This window comes from Hyalella azteca, unplaced genomic scaffold (genome assembly GCF_000764305.2).
Source record: "Hyalella azteca isolate HAZT.00-mixed unplaced genomic scaffold, Hazt_2.0.2 contig2418, whole genome shotgun sequence".
NCBI lineage: Eukaryota > Metazoa > Arthropoda > Malacostraca > Amphipoda > Hyalellidae > Hyalella > Hyalella azteca.
In genome coordinates, this window is record NW_025932694.1 from 97,729 (window position 1) to 122,412 (window position 24,684).

General features: G+C 36.9%; 3 protein-coding genes across 3 annotated transcripts; 2 read left to right on the forward strand and 1 right to left on the reverse strand.

The window, feature by feature from the left end:
* The first annotated feature begins 2,086 nt into the window (after window positions 1–2,086).
* On the forward strand, window positions 2,087–4,505 carry LOC108683056. Its single transcript, XM_018172333.2, has 5 exons — window positions 2,087–3,170; window positions 3,406–3,500; window positions 3,826–3,890; window positions 4,149–4,237; window positions 4,358–4,505. The coding sequence occupies exons 1-5, from the start codon at window positions 2,098–2,100 to the stop codon at window positions 4,428–4,430; spliced, it is 1,395 nt and encodes a 464-aa protein (XP_018027822.2). The 5' UTR covers window positions 2,087–2,097; the 3' UTR covers window positions 4,431–4,505.
* Window positions 4,506–9,268: 4,763 nt separating this feature from the next.
* Window positions 9,269–16,482, forward strand: LOC108683057 (60S ribosomal protein L23). Its single transcript, XM_018172334.2, has 4 exons — window positions 9,269–9,357; window positions 14,553–14,636; window positions 15,074–15,316; window positions 16,377–16,482. Exons 1-4 carry the CDS (start codon window positions 9,345–9,347, stop codon window positions 16,457–16,459), a joined length of 423 nt encoding a protein of 140 aa, XP_018027823.1. The 5' UTR covers window positions 9,269–9,344; the 3' UTR covers window positions 16,460–16,482.
* Window positions 16,483–19,260: 2,778 nt separating this feature from the next.
* Window positions 19,261–22,879, reverse strand: LOC108683058 (V-type proton ATPase 21 kDa proteolipid subunit c''). Its single transcript, XM_018172335.1, has 5 exons — window positions 22,793–22,879; window positions 22,149–22,281; window positions 21,613–21,760; window positions 21,010–21,261; window positions 19,261–20,037 (listed from the first exon to the last, which is right to left on the reverse strand). Exons 1-5 carry the CDS (start codon window positions 22,866–22,868, stop codon window positions 20,005–20,007), a joined length of 642 nt encoding a protein of 213 aa, XP_018027824.1. The 5' UTR covers window positions 22,869–22,879; the 3' UTR covers window positions 19,261–20,004.
* Window positions 22,880–24,684: the final 1,805 nt, after the last annotated feature.

The following is a 24,684-nucleotide window of genomic DNA, read 5'->3' on the forward strand; positions in this document are numbered from 1 at the left end:
GAATATCGACCAAATCTGCAGCTATGTATACCATCAACTCATTAATTACACCGACAACTTCTGCATCCATAATGCATGCATGTGCCATTTGCGTTTTTTCCATTACTTCCTACATCCACGTTGACATTTCCTTCATAGCGTCTGCAATGGCAAAACCTGCTATAATTTCCTCACTAGATTAATATTTTCTTTCGGACAAAACTACCTAGTTTATGCAATATCGTCGGGGCCAGCAGCGCTTCAGGTAAATTTCTCGTTGTTCATCATTTTTCATCCCTAATCAGCTGCCCAGGCACGATGCCTTGGGAGTCTGCTGAGGTCACTGAGGTGCTACTGCGGCCGTTGAGGCACTACTGAGGCCATTGATACGCCTTAGTAGGGCCACTGAGACGGTACTGAGGCCACTGAGATATGCTAATGATGTCACGAGGCGTTACTGAAGTCGCTTATCGAGGTGCTACTGAGGCTACTGAGATCCTAATAATGTCACTGAGGCGTTACTAAAGTCGCTGAGGCACTACTGAGGTCACTGAGGCGCTACTGAGGTCACTGAGGCGCTACTGTGGCTACTGAGGTCACGCAAGAAGCAGTTCAGCAAGCCACAATTTACCGCAGCCTTTGTGGCTCTGACTGCTGCGTGTTGGCGCTTCGCATGCTGGGCGGGTAAGCCGCCGCTCAGTTGCTGTATCGACCTCGGCCTCTCACGCGGCACTGCTGTGGCTTGCTTTCATTGTTGCTGTCAATAATAACTTTCTAACCAACAAAAGATCTGGATCGTAATTAAATTGTAATTAGTTCTTCAAAAATAAATAGCAAGTTTTATTTAAGTAGGAAGTTTTGAATTGCAAGTTTAACACGTTGGCGACAGAGGTCAGTGTCCTGTAAGTGAAGATTAGCCGCTGTTCGGCGTTCGTACCGTGAACTCCTTAACAACAACACCGATGCGTTGCTAAGGAACTATCCGCCGATGGCTGGGGTGTTGTCCAGTGATCTTTGTAGACATTTCACGAAAAAACTTTTTCAAATCAACATTTCAATTTTATATGCTTTTATATATTTTATATATGAGTTCTAAAAAACATTGACGTTTTGACTAGCGTTGCCGTGTGAAGAGTTTCAGAAATTTAAGATATCTACTTTTGCTCTAGTAACGAGGGTCAATGAGCAAAAATAAGCTTAATGACCATTTATTTTATGAATGAGCACGTTGGGCTTTGTTTAATATTTATAACCCTCATAAATCTTTAGATGAAAATACATTGCTATATAAGACTGGTACGCCAATAAGCAGCAATGTCTCGTAATACGAGTGCAAGTGAGAAAGTGGCAACTTCTTTGCCTACCACTGCTTCCTTAGCAAGACATATTAATAACAAAAATTCGAGACAACAAACTTTCAAAAGAACAGAAAGTTGCCTAAGCGACATGTTGGTCAAATCGCGACCACCGAAACTTGGGCCTCAGAATGCAAGAAAGCGGCTCAACAAAAGTCAAAGTTCCCCTGGCTTCAAATGCCTTCCGATTCTTAACGATGTACTTGACCGCCCTCAGGTAAAAGCCGCGTGGGAAAACAATAATGAAAAATATAAACAAAAAGAAGCCAAAGCTATGAATTTGTCTCAGAAAACTGTCATTGAAATAGAAAAAAATAAGAAAGTAACCAAGAACCCCGATAATGTTAGATTTAAAAGGCCAATCGGTAACCAAATCATACGCTTATCATTGACTCCGAAACTGGTCCCGCTCTCCTCCAGCACCGCAAAAACAAGTTCAAACAACGTGTATCTTGAAAGTCTGAACTCTACTGGAGAACAAGTTTCTAAACCTCATTTACGTTCTTCGGGTTTTCCAACAAAAACCGTTGTGAATGAAACGACCAACGAAGCACATGAAAGTTCTGAATTGACCATTGATGAGAGAGTTGCGCCAACTTCGAACGTTTTAGTTTCAAGGTCTCTCATTATCCAAAAAATGATTAATAATGCTGCTGTTTTATCATTCGCTGAGGCCGATGCAACGGTAGAAACCAATGCATTTTTAGGGAATAAAACGGAAGAAAAATATAGTCACAAAATGAAACAAGTTGATAATGCGAACATGGTAGATTCTGAAATTTGTTTAGACTCGTTTCATACTATCGGCATAAACGCCAAATCACGTGAAGAAAATGTCCCAATCGTCAAGCAACAATATGTTACACCTGCAAGGTGCGCTCCGAAAGACACGATTCCATGCCAAATCATACCGGCAGCTCCAAACGAAGAAGAAGACGAGGATGAAGAAGCATCCAATAGTTTTGGTCAGTATAGCAAATATCCAGCACGTTTCCTAACTTACTCCGATCAAGAGCAAAGAAAAAGAACGCTTAGAAAGCAGTATCGTTTCACCGGCTACCGACCACGCGGGAAGAATTCATTTGTTCCATTCAAAAACATGTTTACTAAACCATCACAAGAGCATGCGATTGACGATCACGCAGATATCGGGATTGACGCGCGTGGAAATATCGTGGAGGATAAAATGGCTACTTTGTCCATAAAAGATCTGAGAACCATCGAATCTACCCGACAGATACTGAAAAAGGAGATACACGGGAGGAAAAAGTCGTCATCTCATAAAAAAGTCCCGTTAAGTATTTTCATCACGCCAAAGCCAGATTGTTCCTCAAATGTAACCGAACGAGATATTTTGGACACAATTAGCAGCGCAGAAAATGTGAACGAAACTCATATCGGTATTAATTCTTCACGCCAAATTGACGTGACCAGTGATCACTTGTACGAATATGAAAATGCAATCTCGATGTGTAAAGAAAGTGTTTTCCCCCCAAGAACTGTCAACAAACGAAAGTCAGTTGTTGAGATTAGCACTCAAGTATCACTTGCTAGTCCTGTGCACAGCGACGTCGAAACCTTACCAGCTGACATTTTGGAAACCGCTAGCAGGCATTCCAAATCGATCGAACTCCCCGAGTCCAGTGGCCCGAAATCTGCATACGTGCATGACCTGGAGGGACCTTCACGTGATGCAACCACGGAAAAACGTTCCCCAACAGAAGCAAATGATTTTTCGACAAATAAAAAGTTCGTTGATTGCGGTTTTCGATCTATAACGGCGAAGCCAGCCTTCAAGCATTGTAAATCATTTCCGGTTCTCGTCACAAAAAGCAGGTTAGACAAATGTCGAGAAACGCATATACAACAAAATTTTGTGCAATCCCATAAATAATTCAGAGAATTTTAATACAACAATAACTTCGAATGCAATATATTAGCTAATGTTTCACCAAGTATCCGTCACCAAGTTGTTTTTATTAGTCCCATTATAGAACATACTAAATTCTGTCAAGCTATCGAGGCGATGAATAAGTCCTTTGTCAGTTCCCTCATGCACTCATTTCATCAGAGCTAATAGCAGACGCTCGTCAGTCGTCAGCGGGACACCAGCATGGGTAGGGGCTACGTCCCCCGTGACAACTGACAAACGACCTCATAAAAGAAGTGAGTGCATATTATTTCGGTTCATTTTTAAAGACCTTCTTCCGGTAATATTGGTTATCTAAAGATTTCTATAGGAATATTTAATTAATACTCAGAAGCATTACGCCATGACATGATTCCAGTAAACTCGCTTATGTTTTAAACTACGATTTACTCCAGCCTAGTAAGCGTTGTTGATTCTAACATGACTAGCTCTGCAACGTTAATGATGTGAGTGTGAGGCGCAATCGTGGAACAACTCACACACAATCATGTTATTGAAAATAAATCATATACTCTTGAATTTCAAAGGCAGAAGAGGTAACTGGTCTCACTGATATTTCAGATCTAGTTCGAAAAAAGTCGGAAATGCAGCACGTGTGTTCGACGGCGGTTTACTTGCCAGACGAGGTACTACACAATAACATTTTCCTGCTTCCTATTCAATATAATTACTACTATTAACGCAATTCGCTTGAATATTTTTTATATATTAAAAGTTAAAACTCTACTTAAGTCACAGACGCGATGCAAACAATTTTTCTTACCTAAATCACTGCAGGTGCACACAACTATTTTAAACACTTGCATCGCTGTTGCTCACTTTGAATTTTAAATAAAATAAACTAGTCAGAATTTTAATTATTAATCCTGAAATTTTCGTTAAAGGGATGTCTCGCTGGAGTCCAAGAAGCTCTCACGCTTCAGGCAAAGCTGGCAGCTTCGAACGTCACCGTTGATACTGCCACTCTGCTTAGGTTGGTGAACATAATTACATAATGTATATTCCGTAAGTGGTATACAATGTAATATAAATATTCTAGTAACTGACAAAAATTGATTATTATTTCTTAGTACAAATAGCAGTATCGTTCCAGGGGAATCCTGACTCCACCTCAGTATCGCCAACTCAGCTGTTGTCCAGTGTTGAAGCTCTACGCTGGATGTTAAGGCGCTGATCCCGACGCAACTTGACCGATCATACAGTGCTCTGTGACTGCCATTTGTCTACACGCATTGAAATACCTTGCATTAAAAGATCAAAACAAAATTGATGCAATGTCTTCATATCCTCACGAAAAATTCCTCCATTTGAGCAACCAATAAACACACTGTAGGCGTCTTAAGGTGCCTGTACACGGGGACAGTACTGGCCGCCAGTTGATCTGCCGCTTGAAGTGTCCATGCTACTGGCCTCGTGTATAGGAGTTCAGCTGCTACAGTGATAAGCTTCCTTGCCGGATAGTCACCAAGCGGCCAATATTTGCCAAATATACCTGCCGCCTGCACTGTCCCCGTGTTCAAGCACCTTTAGCTACAGTAATAACGGTGTCAGCGTTAAATTGGCCGAATTTAGCGTGTCGCTGATTCTAGACATCCAACAATTCTTAAAGTTTAATGTTTCTAACCTGCAATTAAGTGTTCCGATTTTGAAATTCTGAACTACCCTGCCAGCTCGTCGATTAATACCAACTGTCACCGGAGGGTTATCGAACAATCAACTCACAGCTTCAAACTTGGGCATTCTTTAACAGTAACCACTGTGCTACTCTATTGTTTAATATTGCATTTAATTATTCTTTTTCATCAAAATAAATGTACTGAAAGCAAAATTACATGAGTATATGTTATATAATTTCGAATTTATTCCATTACCATGAAGTATAGTATTCGGCATTTATGGACTGCACATCTAGTAAGGATTTTAAAGACGTTTTAAAAAGTACTCGATCGACAATTCTACGGGCTCGCCAGCGGACTCGCCTGCGGACTCGCGCAACTGGGAAATTTAAAATAGATTTTTAAAAAATCTCTGGTCTGCCATTTTGCCGCCATGAAGATGAAGGTTCAGGAGTTCTTTTGGCAAAATTTATTGATATGTCATATGGCAGCTTGAAATATCAACAAAGAGTAAGACATTTTGACCTAGTGTTTAAATTGATCATATTGATGAGCTGAGCCTGAGTGGCTTGAATTGGTTGATTATAAATTTTAAACCTGAGAGTGAGGCTGGGCAGTGGGCATTTTAGCAAAGAATAATTTTATAGATAGCACTTTTCGATATTCTGCAGTGTGGGAAATAACTGGGAATATCGTCGGTGAGCGACGAGAAGGGACCAACGACCGTTAATTTGCTGGGAAACTGCCACATAGCAGTTCATTTATAATTTACCACTCTGATTTATAGTACTCCCCTGATAGAGTTCAAAATTTATTCAACATCTAGGTATACCTATGAAATTATGAAGTGGTGATGCTGGTATCCATGATACTTCAATTAGCCTTATAAATAGCATAGTGGGTTTACTGGGTTAGTGGCAAAGGCAAACTGGAGATTCTTCAGCATCAGTTAATTTTTAATTTGCTCATTTAGCCTAGGTAGACTTAGATTGTTAGATTTGAAGCAATAGCTAGGTATCTTGAATTGAGTAGGTAGGGTCAGTTTAACATAGTGGCAAAGAAGAGTTTTTTTAGACTTCCTCAAGTTCAATTTTGAGTACCTAGTATTGCTAGTAACCTAGGTAGGTCTACTAGGCTATAACTTAATAAACTTATAACTATTAAGTAGACCGCTGACCAGTGACTTGTAAAATAGGGTAAATGCGGTATATTCCAACACATTAAGGACGTAGCAAAAAATGTATTGAGTAGGTAGGGTCAGTTTAACATAGTGGCAAGAGATTCTTCAGCATCAGTTAATTTTTAATTTGCTCATTTAGTCTACTTAGATTGTTAGATTTGAAGCAATATCTTGACTTGAGTAGGTCAGTTTAACATAGTGGCAAAGCAGAGTTTTTTAGACTCCCTCAAGTTCAATTTTGAGTAGGCCTACTATAACTATTAAGTAGACTGCTGACCAGTAAAGTAGGGTAAACGCAGTATATTCAGACACATTAAGGAGTAAGGACGTAGCAAAAAATGAATGGCTATAAGAAAATCTCAGTAGCCTATGCACACTACACACGTCACTCTTGAAACACGGCACTATGCGCCAGCAACAATGAAACGGCACGAAGGCACAAACTGTTGCCATATTTATTTAAAGCCTTTAGAATGCAAACCTACCAAATCCATATATTCCGATGCTGTGTGACTAAATTTGGCGTTTTGTGAGACCAATTCTGGCCGCTCTTCAAACTCAACTAATTCTTAATACTGACCCTCATGTGTTTGAATAAGGATTGCTTTGTGAGCTGTAGCTATTGGAAATGGAATACAACACAGCTGTGAATTAGAACACTACTTAATTAGGCTTTTAATTAAGAGATATAAGGAATTTTTTTTTTTTTGTGTCTAATTCCAAGCTGTGTTGGAATTAGTTTGTGTCGAAAACCATCTCTTAACTTAATCATCTATTAATATATTTACCACTTGAAATCAGCAAATACAAGTATACTTAAAGGATTCCTAATATATTCAGACTTATTTAAAAGTCAAACCATAATATTCTTTCTACACAGTTTATCACTATTAGGTAGAGCAATGTTTATGATCAACTTTGACACGTTTTTGAATGTTCTCACTGGGTGACATGCACTCTCTCTTTGGATCTTAACATTTTCCCACCAGACGGCCCAGACCTAGTGTTTTGGCAATATTATTGTGCGCAATAGTATGACGTCACTATTTCAACCATCAATGAATGCATGGAACCAAGACAAAGCTTAATATAAAGAAAAAAGTTGAGAAGTGTCTGAATTACCCACAATGTTGGAATATACCGCGTTTACTCTACATAGTGGCAAAGCAGAGAGTTTTTTAGACTCTCCCTCAAGTTCATTTTTGAGTCCTATAAGTAGACGGTAGACCAGTAAAGTATCCTGGATACCAGCATTATCATACTTAAGAAATTGTTTAAATCTTGAGTAAATGAGGGAATTAAAAATGAACTGATTCTAAAAAAGCTCTGGTTTGCCACTATGTTACTCTAGCCTATCATGGATGATGGATACCAGCATTATCATAAAGAAATCAGTTATTGGTTTGAATAGGGTAAACACACCATATTCTGACACTTGGTAATTCTGACACCCCTTAACTTTTTCCTTTATATTAAGCTTGGTTTTAGTTCCACGCATGCAGAGATGGTTGAAATAGTGATGTCATACCTACCATTGCGCTCGAGATTTCCGCAAAACAGTAGCCTGTCATTAGGTCTAGTGGAAAATGTTAGGATCCGCAGAGCAAAAGTCCAAGTTAGCTAGTGAGAACATTGAAACTCGTATGAAAGTTGATAGTTGACCTTGCTTTACTAAATAGTGATGAACTGTTTGTGTAGAAAAAATATTGTGGTTTGAGACTTTAAAACAAGGCTGTGAATTTATTAGGAATCCTTTAAGTATACTTGTATTTGCTGATTTTAAGTGGTAAATACCTAAATTAATAGATGATTGACTTAAGAGAGGGTTTTAGACACATGAAACGACAGGGGTCTAATTCTGACAGTCAGACAGTCAGAGTTATGATTTTGAAGCGCTGTCGGAATTTGTCTCACAATGAGCCGCATTTAGTTACACGCAGTGTTGGAATTCAGCAATTTTGTAGATTTGAATTCCAAAGGCTTTTAAATAAATATGGAAACAGTTTGTGACATTTCATCATTGCTGGTTCATAGTGTGGTGTTTTGAGTGACTTAAACCAATTGGAACTCGAGTTGCGCCATACAGTGATCTATTTATAGCCATTTATTTCTTGCTACGTCCTTGAGGTGTTGGAATATGGTGTTTACCCTATTCAGTATACGAGGAAATTAAAAATGAACTGATTCTGAAAAATCTCTGGTTTGCCACTATGGGTCAGTAGGATACTGCTGGTATCCATAGACCATAATACTTCACTGGTCTACTCACTGTACCATGAGGCTTTGATAACACATCTAGTAAGGATTTTAAAGACGTTTTAAAAAGTACTCGATCGACAATTCTACGGGCTCGCCAGCGGACTCGCCTGCGGACTCGCGCAACTGGGTCACTCATAATTCCTTAAATACTTAATGGGTCTGTATGAATTTTAGAATGTGAGTACTAATTATCGATACGCTGCCGCAGGAATTATTACAGATTTTTGCATGAATCATTTCCTAACCTAACCTAACCCAACTTAACCTAACCTAACCTAATAATCAGTCATGTAAAAAATCTGTAATAATTTCTGCGGCAGCGTATCGATAATTAATACTCACATTCCAAAATTCATATAGATCCGTTAAGTATTGAAGGAATTATGAGTGGCCCAGTTGCTTAAAAAATACGTTTATTGGTTTTAATTAAAAAAATAAATATAAAAATCTAAAATAATTCCTGTGGCAGCGTATCGATAATTAATACTCACATTCCAAAATTCATACAGATCCGTTGAGTATTTAAGAAATTATGAGTTGAGTGGCCCAGTTGCGCGAGTCCGCAGGCGAGTCCGCTGGCGAGTCCGTAGAATTGTCGATTGAGTTTAAAAAGTGCTCCAGAAATAAATTTTTGAATATAAACGAAGATAGAACTGAATTTACACCCTGTTCAAACATTTTCGCAACAAATAACGCTTATATTGGCATTAATTGAGCTGTGGCCTCTATGATTGATGGATAAATACGATTTTATCGGTATATTTATTTCACATGTACTCAAAGTAAACCGTAGGAATCATTTCAATATTTTAATATTAATAATTTGTATTATGGATTTAACTTCTAACGCAAGTTAAATGGTATAGAAAAATTTTTATTGTTCATGATATTTAGAATTCAGATCTATAGAAAATAACTCCCGTTCGGTGCAGCAACATCGGCGTAGATCGTGGCATCGTGCTGTTTCCTTGAATCGTTTGCTTTCGTGGATAGTCGTTGGTGTCGCAGTAGTTCAACCGTTCATCATGTCTAAGCGAGGTTAGTAACACTGTAACATTAATACTCCTAAGTATTGTAGGTAATGCCGTAATGTTATATATTAAGAATTTATTTGGAGATGATCAACGTTTAATAGTGAATAAGCCTTGCAGATGTTCCAATAATGCCATAGGCCTAGCCGCCTAGGGCAAAGGATTATTTTTTGTTACCCTTCCTCAACTTCAGTTTTGACTCCTACCTATAGTATACCTAACTAACCTAAGTTGGCCAGTAAGAATCTTGAATACAGTTTTGGCATACATAATTAATCTATTAAATTTTTGAGTGGAAGATGAAATTTGAAATAAAACGATTTTTAAAAAATCTCTGGTCTGCCATTTTGCCGCCATGAAGATGAAGGTTCAGGAGTTCTTTTGGCAAAATTTATTGATATGGCAGCTTGAAATATCAACATAGAGTAAAACATTTTGACTTAGTGATTAAATTGATCATATTGATGAGCTGAGCCTGAGTGGCTTGAATTGGTTGATTATAAATTTTAAACCTGAGTCAGGCTGGGCATTTTAGCAAAAAATAATTTTATAGGCTAGATAGGTGAAATTGAAGCAATTACATAAAAATTCAACCCCAAATAAATTCAGGTATCTCGCCTAGCAGTTCATTTATACTCCCCTGATAGATGTCTCTTATACACATCTAGATGTGTATAAGAGACAGATGCAACCACGGAAAAACGTTCCCCAACAGAAGCAAATGATTTTTCGACAAATAAAAAGTTCGTTGATTGCGGTTTTCGATCTATAACGGCGAAGCCAGCCTTCAAGCATTGTAAATCATTTCCGGTTCTCGTCACAAAAAGCAGGTTAGACAAATGTCCAGAAGCGCATATACAACAAAATTTTGTGCAATCCCATAAATAATTTAGAGAATTTTAATACAACAATAACTTCGAATGCAATATATTAGCTAATGTTTCACCAAGTATCCGTCACCAAGTTGTTTTTATTAGTCCCATTATAGAACATACTAAATTCTGTCAAGCTATCGAGGCGATGAATAAGTCCTTTGTCAGTTCCCTCATGCACTCATTTCATCAGAGCTAATAGCAGACGCTCGTCAGTCGTCAGCGGGACACCAGCATGGGTAGGGGCTACGTCCCCCGTGACAACTGACAAACGACCTCATAAAAGAAGTGAGTGCNTGTCTCTCTCGTGCGGGCGGCCGACGTCCCGTGTAAGCGACCTCTTGTTCAAGTGTCTTAGTTTCTGTTGCTTTTCACCTGTCTCTCCTTGTCACTTCGTCTCTTTGAGATGCTAACGCTGCTTCTTTTGAGCCAGCTTCAACGGGCTGGACATCTGAGACCTTCTGCCCCTTGTGGGTGATGAATAATTGAGACCTTCCACCTTTATGGTGATGTTCATCTTGACTTTCGGTGTGAGATAGCTAAATAGCTGAAGCGCTAGTAAACATTTGGCCACTAAACTAACTTGAGTTGTGCCATACAGTGATCTATTTATAGCCGTTTATTTCTTGCTACGTCCTTGAGGTGTTGGAATATGGTGTTTACCCAATTCAGTAAATGAGGAAATTAAAAATGAACAGATTCTGAAAAATTTCTGGTTTGCCACTATGGGTCAGTAGGATACTGCTGGTATCCATAGACCATAATACTTTACTGGTCTACTCACTGTACCATGAGGCTTTGATAACACAAGAGTTGCTACTTGACTCTTTATCAGATTCTGTTGTGCTGTCACTGCTGTGCTTAACTCATTGCTTGTTGATAACATTTTAAACTAAAATAGTGGTCAGAATTTTAATTTTTATGCTGTGTTTGTTTATAACCTAGTAACAATTTACAAAGCTGGTTTGGCTTGTATACTTTATACTGCTGGATAAATATTCCAGGTTCAGTTTTGTGCATTAAATAAAAGATTCTATTGGAGGCTGCCATCAACTCAGTGCTGACTCCAATCAGGATTAGAATTTTCCTACTTTTTGCTGAAATCTTGCAGCTTCAATGTGACAAATTTTTTATACATCTGAAATCATGCGGCCCGATCGTGCATTTTTGTTAACAATTATAGGCTATAAGAGGTAATTCATCTGGCAGAAATCTCATAGATCATTTTCCTGGTGGTCAGAATATTGTGGGCAAAAATTGGCAATTTTCCATAATTTTGACTAGAGAAATTGTTAAAGGGCAATAAGAAAGTTCTGACAGCAAGCACTGGCATTTTAGTCTTTAGTGGTAGGCTGCTGCCCAATTTTCCAGGCTAGAGTGGCATTGTATTGATGTTGATTTGTTATTTTATTTTGACAAATTAAGAAGCAAAAAATATATTACCTTGAATGTTGATTGTAAAATGCTGTGATATTTGACTAAGATTTATATAAATTCAAGTTCCAATTTTATATATTGTTATACAAAATTTGCTTTGATGACAGTCTGGCCCCTAACACAAATAATGGGAAAATTGAGTTGAAGCCACTTATAAGGGTAACAAAAAAATATTCTTGCAAAGAATTTCACCAATTTGCTTGATTTTTTTGTAATCTTAAAGAAGATATGCACATTTTTTGCCCCCTATTTTTTTGAAAATCCCCTGCAAAATGATTTTTCCCCAAAATTCTGTCCAATATTATCTGACTGATGGCTGATGCTGGCTCAATTGCTTGCTTCTAAAATGGCTATAAATTTGAAGTGTTGGTCTAATTTTTACTTTGAAGATCTATCTGATATGAACTCTAAAATATTTAAATTTCCCAATTCATTACCAATCAAAAAAAAATCTTGAACAATTTGAAATAAAAAATTGTGGGTATAAGCAATGGCTTCATGGATAACCAAGAGAAATTGCCAGTCTTCTCAATTCTTGTTTAAGCTAATGAGCAAGGGCCATAGGAACGGTTGAGATAGTACAAAGTGAATTATTTTCTCTCCTGACTTACTATTCATTACCCTTCAAAAACTTCACCCTCAAATATGTGGCAATACTGACTTTTTTAGATTATTTCTTTTGGATAACTATGAGTAGACTTGTAAAGTATTGTGGATACCAGCATTATTGAATAAAATTAACTAGATCGGTGAATTTGATGGTTTCTGAAAAAAACTCGTTAATTTGATGGTTTCTGGAAAACCATTTGCTTGATTTTGCGTTCCTATATAAAATTATTGTAAAGTACTCTTAGAGAAGAGATATCAATGATTAAATATTTAATTTATCAACCAATTCCACTCTGGAATGTGAAGCATCCTCATCATTGAGCATTTAAAAAAAAATATATTGGTAAAAAATGATCAAATATCTCAAGAAATTGATTTGCACTAGGAAATTAACTCAAAATATGTATACATCTGCCCTCTGTAAAAAATGCTTCAGATTCTTATACACAATAATATTCAGGCTTGTATTGCAGGCCATCTTTAAGTAGAAAACAAATTTATGCCAAATCAATGAAAGCAATTTTTTTGCTTAAGCAACCTGTTGGGTCCCAGAAAACCCCACTTGGAAAATTTCTCTAGAGTGCATTGTAGGTTTAATAATATGCGTTTAAAAATTACTTTTTAAAGACAACACTTCCAAAGAATCCAGTGTCTCCAATCTTACAAATGTACAATGAATTTCTCATTAATAGATCATTTTCCTGGTGGTCAGAATATTGTGGGCAAAAATTGGCAATTTTCCATAATTTTGACTAGAGAAATTGTTAAAGGGCAATAAGAAAGTTCTGACAGCAAGCACTGGCATTTTAGTCTTTAGTGGTAGGCTGCTGCCCAATTTTCCAGGCTAGAGTGGCATTGTATTGATGTTGATTTGTATTTTATTTTGTCAAATTATTAAGCAAAAAATATATTACCTTGAATGTTGATTGTAAAATGCTGTGATATTTGACTAAGATGTATATAAATTCAAGTTCCAATTTTATATATTGTTATACAAAATTTGCTTTGATGACAGTCTGGCCCCTAACACAAATAATGGGAAAATTGAGTTGAAGCCACTTATAAGGGTAACAAAAAAATATTCTTGCAAAGAATTTCACCAATTTGCTTGATTTTTTTGTAATCTTAAAGAAGATATGCACATTTTTTGCCCCCTATTTTTTTGAAAATCCCCTGCAAAATGATTTTTCCCCAAAATTCTGTCCAATATTATCTGACTGATGGCTGATGCTGGCTCAATTGCTTGCTTCTAAAATGGCTATAAATTTGAAGTGTTGGTCTAATTTTTACTTTGAAGATCTATCTGATATGAACTCTAAAATATTTAAATTTCCCAATTCATTACCAATCAAAAAAAAATCTTGAACAATTTGAAATAAAAAATTGTGGGTATAAGCAATGGCTTCATGGATAACCAAGAGAAATTGCCAGTCTTCTCAATTCTTGTTTAAGCTAATGAGCAAGGGCCATAGGAATGGTTGAGATAGTACAAAGTGAATTATTTTCTCTCGTGACTTACTATTCATTACCCTTCAAACACTTCACCCTCAAACATGTGGCAATGCTGACTTTTTTTAGACTATTTCTTTTGGATAACTATGAGTAGACTTGTAAAGTATTGTGGATACCAGCATTATTGAATAAAATTAACTAGATCGGTGAATTTGATGGTTTCTGAAAAAAACTCGTTAATTTGATGGTTTCTGGAAAACCATTTGCTTGATTTTGCGTTCCTATATAAAATTATTGTAAAGTACTCTTAGAGAAGAGATATCAATGATTAAATATTTAATTTATCAACCAATTCCACTCTGGAATGTGAAGCATCCTCATCATTGAGCATTTAAAAAAAAATATATTGGTAAAAAATGATCAAATATCTCAAGAAATTGATTTGCACTAGGAAATTAACTCAAAATATGTATACATCTGCCCTCTGTAAAAAATGCTTCAGATTCTTATACACAATAATATTCAGGCTTGTATTGCAGGCCATCTTTAAGTAGAAAACAAATTTATGCCAAATCAATGAAAGCAATTTTTTTTGCTTAAGCAACCGGTTGGGTCCCAGAAAACCCCACCTGGAAAATTTCCCTAGAGTGCATTGTAGGTTTAAAAATGATACGGTTCTAGAGGATTTCAGTTATTTTAACTACCAGCCTTTGCTAAGTATCTGTGTAAATATAATGAGCTGTATCTGTGTAAATATAATGAGCTGTGGCATGCAAATTGAATATTTTTTACCAAATAATTCATCATGGCGCTAACAAGCTTCACTTCACAGGAAGAGGAGGAGCAGCAGGAGGCAAGTTCCGAGTGACTCTTGGTCTGCCAGTTGGTGCCGTCGTCAACTGTGCTGATAACACAGGTCTGACTCTAGGATATTTGTTTTACTTCTAGTGATTATGCACTTTTTGTTATAATTTTATATTATGTTGATATACATCAAATTGAAAATAACGGTGAGACATATGTGCAAATTTAATTTAGGTCAAATGGTGAAACGTGTGTAAACTGAATGCAAACTGTGAAAGGTTGCAATTCTATTGCTCTTGTAAACCAACCCATAAAATAATTGTTTTAATTTATATTTCCATGTGCATGTCAGTGCTTTGCAGCTGAGAACTTCTCAGATATGATGATCAAAGCTAAGAATCTAGAATAAATACTTTCCTTTATGAAGTTTGGATCACTCTCAAGGGACCTAGAACAAGCGGAATATTTCAGTGATTGTAAGAGATTTATTCTCCTATTCATAATTAGTAAATAGCGTGATGAAAAAAATCATTGTTGTCATACGTGCAGGAGCTAAGAACTTGTACGTGATCAGCGTGAAGGGCCGCAAAGGTCGCCTGAACAGACTACCCGCCGCCAGTGTGGGCGATATTATTGCTGCCACGGTGAAGAAAGGCAAACCTGAGCTAAGGAAGAAAGTGCATCCCGCCGTCATCATCAGACAGAGGAAGATGTTCAGGAGGAAGGATGGCACATTCATCAACTTCGAAGATAATGCTGGTGTTATTGTCAACGTTAAAGGAGAAATGAAGGGTGAGCGAAGGATATTAATTGTCTTTACGTCAACGATAAGTCGATAACATTTGTTTTCAACAACCAGCAAGTTCTTATAATGATTTTAGAATTTATTGCACGTTACTTCGTTCTACACGATGATTTGCTAACTCAGGTGCTCATTGAGTCTCGTTATCATAATCATCATAACTCATTCATTGAGTTATGATGCTCGAGAGCGAGGATATCAGGTGCAGTTATGCTGAACGTATGGATCAAAAATCAAAAAATCTAATTTTCTTGAATGCGATGTGAAAATTTAAAATGCATATCATAGTTGTTGGACCCGGATCACGCCGTGCTAGTAGGTGCTCCCGATTTTGAGTAATGTGCAATAATTAATTTTATATTTCCTAATTATCTCAATTCCATTGAAAATATCTAGTGTATTCTTCCACAAAGCGCCAGAATTAATTATATTTTTGCTGGTCGTCGTGTTGAAGAAAATTAATAGCAGGATCTCACAAGCTTGCTTCTCTGCTAGCTTTAAAGTCTTGGTACATTTCTGTTCCAAATTAAGTTTAACTTGCGATTGCAGTATGCAATAGTGCGGAGTATGCTGTAATATTTTGTTTATTTATTTGTATTTAATTTTTTTATTGTGGCTTGAACCTTCCACAAAGCGCCGAGGCAGATTTAATCTGCTTCGGTCGTCGTGTTGAAGGAGATTGAAAGCGGAATCTCACGAGTCTACTCCTGTGTAGATTTTTAACAATTTCGCTACAGTACTTGACATTTATGGTCTATTGTCGTGTGCACTCGCTTTCTTCAATGTTTTCTGCTTAGAAGATTTCAATGAAGTTCTTAAGATTCGAAAAATAAAGCTCCCATACTAAAAATTAATTTCAGTATATAATATATGTATATTGAACAATGCAACACCTATTCTTCCTTATATTTTTTGTGAATTTTAAGTTTGCTCAATTATTAGTGCGCTGAATTTCTGTTTTTACGGTTACATCTACCATTCGTGTATGAAAGAAGTCTTCCATAAGAGCACATTTGGCCTTATTTACTGACGCATTTTGTTCTTGTGCAGGCTCAGCCATCACGGGACCCGTCGCCAAGGAATGCGCTGACCTGTGGCCCAGGATTGCCTCCAACGCCAGCTCCATTGCTTAATAAACTTCGGCGCTGATGTGATCTTTTCGAATATTATTTCCCTTACCCTCAACTGACTGGACTCGAAGGTAATTCTAGAGCCACTTTGAGCAATCGTCGGTGCTGTTTATTTCGTAACGGGTAATTTCGAGAATCAATCTTGACTCGTTTTCTGATTCAGCTACACGATAGAGGGCTCAAGTCTCTAGAATTGCTTGCATTCCGGAAGACCATCGAGAACCGCAATGGGAAGATGGTCTCGTCTTGCATTGAAAGCTGTTGCACGTTATCTTAAAACTCAAACTTACTGATTCACGCTTCATCTCGATTCGATTTTTGTACAGCTTTCCATGCTTGATAGTCCTCTTTCCATTCAGTTCTGGGTTCTACGGACTGCAGGTAAGTGAAATTACGTGTAACGTGTGGTGCCCAAGTAAAAATCTGTGATAAAATGTACCTTATCCATGAATTCGACTTTTTTTGGACCCTCGGCGAAGAAGTTGATCTGATTGTCAAACGAAGAAGCTATTGTTCGTCCAAGGCCATGATGAAGGTGCAGCTTATGCAGAAAACAGAACCTGATGTAGGCTGGCAGTTCTTAGCAGATTCCTGCTGAAAATATTCTGCTGAATGCAAGCCTTTGGTGGAGCTTGGCGGCACTTAAAGTTCCAGAATATTTTTCGGTACCGCAAATGCATGGAGAGATTTTGAAATATTCGACCTCGTTGTCGTTAGCCTCGAGGAATAGATTGGCTGTTAATGCTTTACTTGAAATTTTATCGTATGCGACCGAATATTAGAGTCGGTTTATAAACGTTAAATTCTGCAATGTTCTTTAATATGTATGGTTTTGCTGTCGAGTTATAAAGGAGCATTGATCAATTATTTTAGGGAGTTAGCGTCTTGGTTCAAATTGATGTAGACTTTCTATTTCAATGATTTGTGTTCACTCCTCTCGTTGCAATTCCAGCCGTCAATCAGATATTGAAAATGAAACGTGCTCACGTCTGACGAAGAATATCGTATTGATGAGAAGAGCATAGGTGGCAGTATAGAATTATTATTGGATCTAATATATTGGAATTGATTTGGAATGTAGTTAAAGATGCCGGCCGCAAATGATGCTATTTTGTAGTTTGTGTTATCAAATGGTGCGTGATTAGTTCGCGAATCGTATGCCTCCTTGTTAACTGAAAACTTGTCTCTGCAGTTAGGACGTCATTGAAATTCGTACGTTAACAAAAAATTTTTTATTCCTTTACGTTATTCCATTTATTGCGCAGCATATAAATTAATTTGTTCCACAGTCAATGCAAGAAATTCGCTCCATAATAACTTGACCATCGGCGTTTTTACCGTTCAAGTTTCGTCAATCTATAGTCAACGCCAACATTTTCGTGGTAAATAATCGTGGGAGAGTTTTGGGCTTCAGTGGTCAAAGTATCGCGTTTGATATTAGCTGGAAACTTATCATTTTTGGACACGTTACGAGAAAACGTCTTTGCCTCTACTAAAACATCAACTATCAGAAGGTTCATTTTCTCTGCTTTAGTTACAATCATCTACAAGAATCTTCAAATTTGAATAACTATGCTTTTCTTTGTACTCCATCCCAATCTGGCAATTCTATGATCTTATCGGCTGTTTTCACTTTGTAATTTGAATTACCTTTAATTCAAGAAAAGTGAACGCAGAGACGTAAAAATGGGAAACACCGAACCAATTTCTGAAATGCTACTGTTGTGTATTGTGTTTAAAATGCGCATATGAACAAGTGTCTAAACGAATTATCTCCGTCGGCTTTGGCGAAGTTCTGATATTGGATGTGTTAGGCTGTGAGCGAACGTGTTGTGCTGTTGTCCATCCTAATGAGAGATCTAATAATTCGAGTATACACGTATGCTCATAGTTTGTACAAGATCCCAAAAGAATTACTAGAATTTGAAAAAAAAAACAACACTAAACTGCTTTGCAACTCATCCGCGCAACACTTCTCCTCGCTTCGAGTCACCAACGTGAGGAACAGCCTCCTCGATTACATCGTTGACGCTCCGAGTATGAATGCGTTCAAGAACAGACTAGATAAAGCTGTGGATAAATATATGTTCAGACATGAAAAGTCTAGCACCATACGGAGCTGGTGGAAGTCTATTAACTATTTCAAACCAACGTCGTTCTTTAAAGATCGGTCAAAGGACCTGTTTTTAGATCTGTGAATAAGTCACGTAACTAAAGGTCATGAATCCACGACAGGTCACTTCAGCGCCGACATCACTATGAAATGCGCTACGCCTTGAGGTTAGACGTATCACGTGGGTAGCTATTGAAGCCTCTTATTTGTATTCGTTGAAAAGAAACGTACGTGGTGCTCATCGCCATTTGCAAACGATCATGTATCCGTTTATTCGTGGTCACGCGCTGTTGGAATACTCCTCAATGCTCCCGAGAGAAACTCATGACAAGTCGCCTTGATAATGACAAATTTTTAATTATAAACCTTCACATGCATTAAGAATTTTCTCCATGTAAAATCATGCAAAACTTTTTCTGAAGCAGTCATCAGCAGAACTAAGTCGCACGAAATTTGATTATCGGTTCTATGTTCTACGAGAAGATGTTTTCGATAATTATTGGTAGCGTTCAAGAGATCACAATCATACTCTTAAATTGTTTTGTTCGTCATTGCTGAACAATGTTCCCAGTACGTTTGTTTCCGTTTAACCTCTAAACTCTTGATTCGTGAGAAATCTTGACTGCCTTGCAATCTTTCTAAGACGTCAATCATTTACATATTGTATAGGTTAAACATTTAAAAGTCAATATTCATCGAGACTAATTTAATATACACAACTCATACGGGATAAATAAATGATCATACAATTCACCGAACTAAGCTAACCATAGGCATGTACACGAGTAAATGACGAGATATCACCAAGGAAGAACAACTAGGAGCTAAGTTATAAGGGATCTTTCTAGCCTGAAAGGCGTCACTTCCATTCGGGCAATAATATTCAATAAGTTAAATATATCAATACAATCATCTTGGAATTAACTACATCAACCGCGATTGGGCACTTCAATAAACTGCTTTTCTGAATTTGCTTGACTCTGCCCGATTAAGGGCTGATGCAGCGTTAGACGCGATGGGCGCAACTTCCCAACACTGATTTAAATATTCACTACAGTGATAGCTAACAAATATTAAGGGCTACACAATTGCGGAATGTCTTTATACTTGTGCAAGCTTCAAGAGCCGCCAAACGCAGCAGCAACAATGACCAAAGATTGGAATTGGAGAGTTAATTTCGACTGGTGATGCGCTTTAGTGTGCGAGCACATCGCAAGAAATTCCGAGCTCCACTGACGCTAAAATTGGCAACCAGTCACAGAGCAAAAAAAAAGTACGATTAGAGGAGGATAGTTACCTTAATACCGTGCACTGAGCATGACTGATGCTTTGCTACTGCATGTAGCTATTCTCAAATGTATCATGATTCGTTACTTTAAAACACGATGTTATGCACGAGTTTTGTGGCTGCTCGCCGCATCGATAGTGTCGCTTCTTACGAGGAGTCGCCCATCTTGGCTTTGGACACCTGCAACAAATGTATATGGTTTATAATTTGACTAACAAAAACGCAGTTACCTCTCAGTCCCATAGAATATTGCATCAATATAATGAATCAGGCTTGATCACAAAAGAACAGATTTATTAGGGTATGCTTTCAATGTAAATATGGGATTTACAAATAACACTTGTTTAACCAAAATAGCAATTATAACAATGGAAGATTAGCCTCCAAATCACCAAAAACCAGACTCATTGTCAGACTATGAACTCAATTTTAGAGGTCATAATTAAGTTGCATCCTGAAAAGAAACAAAATACTTTTCCGCGAATAACTGATAAAAAATAAGAAGCAACGATGTACTGAGCAAATATAAGATCTAGTATTCAGTCTTGGCCATATTCGATAACGCCACCAGACCAGATTCATCCTCTCAAGAGAAAAGTAATTAAGATGAAGATACTTAGATATAAATGCATTGCATACCGCTCCTGCAGTTCTTCTCGGAATCTTGGTCAGTAATAATAATCATTAACCATCTTCAATTTAAAAACGAGATATATTACCATGGAGAATCCATAACCATGAAGTTATAAATGGGGAATTATATATTGAGTACGTACTGTATATAGACATCTATATACAGTGGGATTAATATAGATATTCTCTATGTAAAAAAAAACTTAATAGTGTACGTAACACTGCTATCAGTTTACATTGGTTCAATTGGATTCTCTTATTTTAGTGACCGGCTGTTTTCTGTTGCGATTAGGTATTATTAAAGAATAAGACAAGTTGTTTATTACAAATTTTTAATAGTTTTTTTTCCTGTGAAGATCATTAGCTTATCCACAATAACTTGTAACCTTTAGCACCTCTTTTGACGTTTAATTCTTCTGGTATTCTATGCAAATAAAGAATAATTATAAATATCTAAAATACTCAAGAGACAAGCCAGATCGTGAGGCGGAAAAAAATCAATTGTTACAAAAAACTTACCTGAAGTACGCCAACGATGAGGCCAAAAAGACCGATGGCACTGCCGAAAATTTCGACAATGAGGATCCTGACAAAGAGTGAGGGGTCAGCAGCATCGGCCAGGGCGGCAGAGCTGCCCACCATGCCCACGGATAGGCCGCAGAAGAGGTTAGTCAAACCCACAGTGATGCCGCACCCGAACATCAGGTAAGATGAGAACAGGTTGTTCTTGAACGTCTCATAGGTAGCCTGGTCCACTACAGCAGGGTATTCCTAGTGAGACATGAGACGGGGGTTAGACCAATTATAATTACTCAGATTAGGATATAAAGAAAAGATATAGTTGAAATGAATAAGGCGAATTGAACTGGTTCTTGTACGGTGGTTGAAGAACTTCGTGAAGCTCAAACCAGTGACAAAACAAATGTTTGTAAATGATTTTTTTTTTGTATTTCTAATCGCGGTGTTTGAATTTGGGTCATGATGGGGTCTTTGCTTTCCATTGAAGCACTTTCAAAAAGAAAAAAATTAATGCATAATACCAATGTATTTTGAGTACTCAAATTTCAACATCTTAGTAAAAGACAAGTGAAGTCGTGTATAAATAATAGTCAGGTGACTCACGCCAAGAACTCCAGCCAGGATAATAGCAATGATAAGACCGTAGATAGCCACAGCCTCACAGAAGATGACAGAGACCAAGTTCTTGGTCTTGATGCGAGGAGCTCGAACACCGCCTCCTATGATGCTCACTCCTGTTGTGTGGATGCCACTGCAAAAGGATTACAGTCACCATAAGTGATGAAAATATTGGTAATCCCTAAGGATGGTATCAGCCATTCTGACAAAGAAATTAATGCTAAAAATAAATCAACAGATGATATTAAAATTCAGCATCAACTTCAACATGTAATCAAAGTTAGCCATAAAAAAGGAAGAACTTTTACAGCTGCCCCAAAAGAAGGGATTTGGAAAGAAATGGTAGAAAAATCTTTAATGTACAAAAAAAAAATTTAAACAAATTGCAGGTAAAGCATCTAATCACAGGCTTAGCTAATCACAGTAATTCAAATTAGCTAACAATTTATTTTTCAAAAAGGCAAAAACTATGTTTATCAAAAGTATAGTTACACTAAATTCATATGATTCATAATACTTACACAGCAGCTCCTACTACAGAGAGTGAAACCACCAGACCAATGCCCACGGAGGCCCACATGTATGGAGATATTCCTTCGAGGAACCATCCTATGTCAATACGCTCTCCTTGGTCAGTTATGGTGTAACCAATAGCTGTGGAAAAAGAGACCAGATTACAAAAGATAACAGAAATGTTATTATGAGGACAAATAACTCACATAGGAACACCAATCAAACATGGAGAAACTTGTTATTGAGATATACTTAGTGAATATTATAATTGGATATTATTAAATATTTTGACTAACCTCTAGATTTTGGCCATGACTGTAAAATCATTTAGTTTTGGAAAAAGTTTTTCAAATTCAATGCCCCCACTATTTTAATACTACATAGGTACTTTTTTGGCCATCATTGAGACACATTTGACAACTGCCTTAGTAATAATTAAAAACTTATACATACAAGTTATTGTCACATTAGCTACCTGTTTATCCTAGAATTTTTTATGAAAAATAAAATAATTAGAAAAAATTATTGATCTTACTATTTCCTCACAATGAATTTGTCAGTATTGATGTGCAGGAAAATAAAGCTGGTAACATCAGAGCTGCAATATATAACAATTTGATCAGAAACAATTGTGAAAACTTCATTTACTCACCAATAGCAACTATCAGTGCTGCATACAAATAAAAGCCATAGGTGACATAGGCTTTTACGTAGTTTGTGTACCCCATGATTCAAACTGTAAGTAGAAGAAATATAGTAAATCAATAGATTTTATGCATTAAAAATAACTTGGCAACCATTCATTCCAAATAGTTATTGATTATATATTCCCCATTAGCCTTATTCATCATAAATTGCAATATTTAGAGAAGTGTAATAATGGCCACCATTAGTCATGATCATCCTAATTCTATGTTTTGTCCTAGGTACTTTACAGTCTTGTGGCTGCAAAATAATATAGGTACTCTGAGAACATTTCTAATTTAATAGCTTATATGTTATTTATTTTGGCAATATCTAGATTACTGCACTTTGGTCTTGCATTCACAAAATACTTCGAAAGCGGTCTAACATTTTTGTCAAATTTGTAGTCTTAGTGCCAAAAGTTACTCAAAGCTGTGGTCAGACAGCTAGTGTTTGCCAATTCTGAATTATAATCAAACTTCAAATTACCGAAGTAAAAAACAGATACTATATATAGTATATGGGTATTTATAGAATGCCAACTATAAGACAGAGAAAAAGTTCAAGGTCCCATTTACCCTCAATGCAAATAAAACCTCTTCAGCATTGCAGCTCCGACATCTTGCCACTTTGACAGGTCAAAGCTTTATATACTCAATTTTGCCGTTTTATTAATTTATTTTCAGTCAAACTGGTAATATGGTTCTTGTGCTATGTAACCCACATCAATTTTCATTTTCCTCTATTAGCCCATATGGGTGGCACTCTGAGATTGATTATAAATGATGCATAAATATCAGTTTCTTAGCCCACAAAACTCATGAGTTAAAATTTTAGTCAAAATCTGGCATCGATTAATAATATTAATAAATTCATGAAAAGGTAAATTTCATATCAGAAAATAGGAGCCTATTTTTGTATTTCATATCTAAGTTATATAAACAGGCACTTGTATCTATGTTCACAATTTGTAGGACATACATATAGCATTTGCAAGCATGCATGCATTGAGCATGTTGACTTTGCGCACTGACATAAATACATTATCATTTAATCTAGCACTTGGAAAATACATTTTCATTTTCACATTGTGATTACTGTCAACCGGGGCTACTCGGGACAGTTTTGAGTGTTTTTTTTTGTTAATAACTGTTAATAACTTCTTACAATGAAACATTTCATAAACAAGTTTAGGCTCATTTTATAGCTCTTTGCGAGGGCTATCAAATGGCATTGTCAAAAAAATTCCATAAAATTCCATATTCGTAAGGTGCCAGAAGCAAAAAAAAAGAGTGTCCAGAGTAGCCCCGTCGAATGGGGCTACTCAGGACACTTGCAATAAAACTTCATTTTAAAATATTTGAAGCATGCAGAGTGTACTCATACATTACTAACCGTACTCTGAAGTCCTCTTTCATTGTAGATGATGTAGAGGTAGAATAAATGACATTTTCTGTGATTTTTACTTGTTTTTCCTTTATTGATGATATTACCATAAACATTAATTACCCTCAACTGGGGGTGACTTCAGCTGCGTTTTTGATTTTGTTTTGCAAACAAAAACGGGGTCATAAACGCCGGGGTCATAAACAAGGTCATAAACGCCAGAGTGAGGGGCCATCGGTTTTGACCCTGCTTTTGTTTGCAAAACAAAATCAAAAATGTGGCTGAAGTCACCCCAGTTGAAGGTACCATATTATTGATGTGATATTACCATATCCATGAACATGCCATTGAGAGCATTTACAACAACCTTATCCACTGCAAGCTTCATATCAGCAGCCTTATAGCATTTTTTCTATATCTGTAAGCTCACAGGACGGCTTGTAATTTCACACCATCTTAATTGGGATGAGTGAA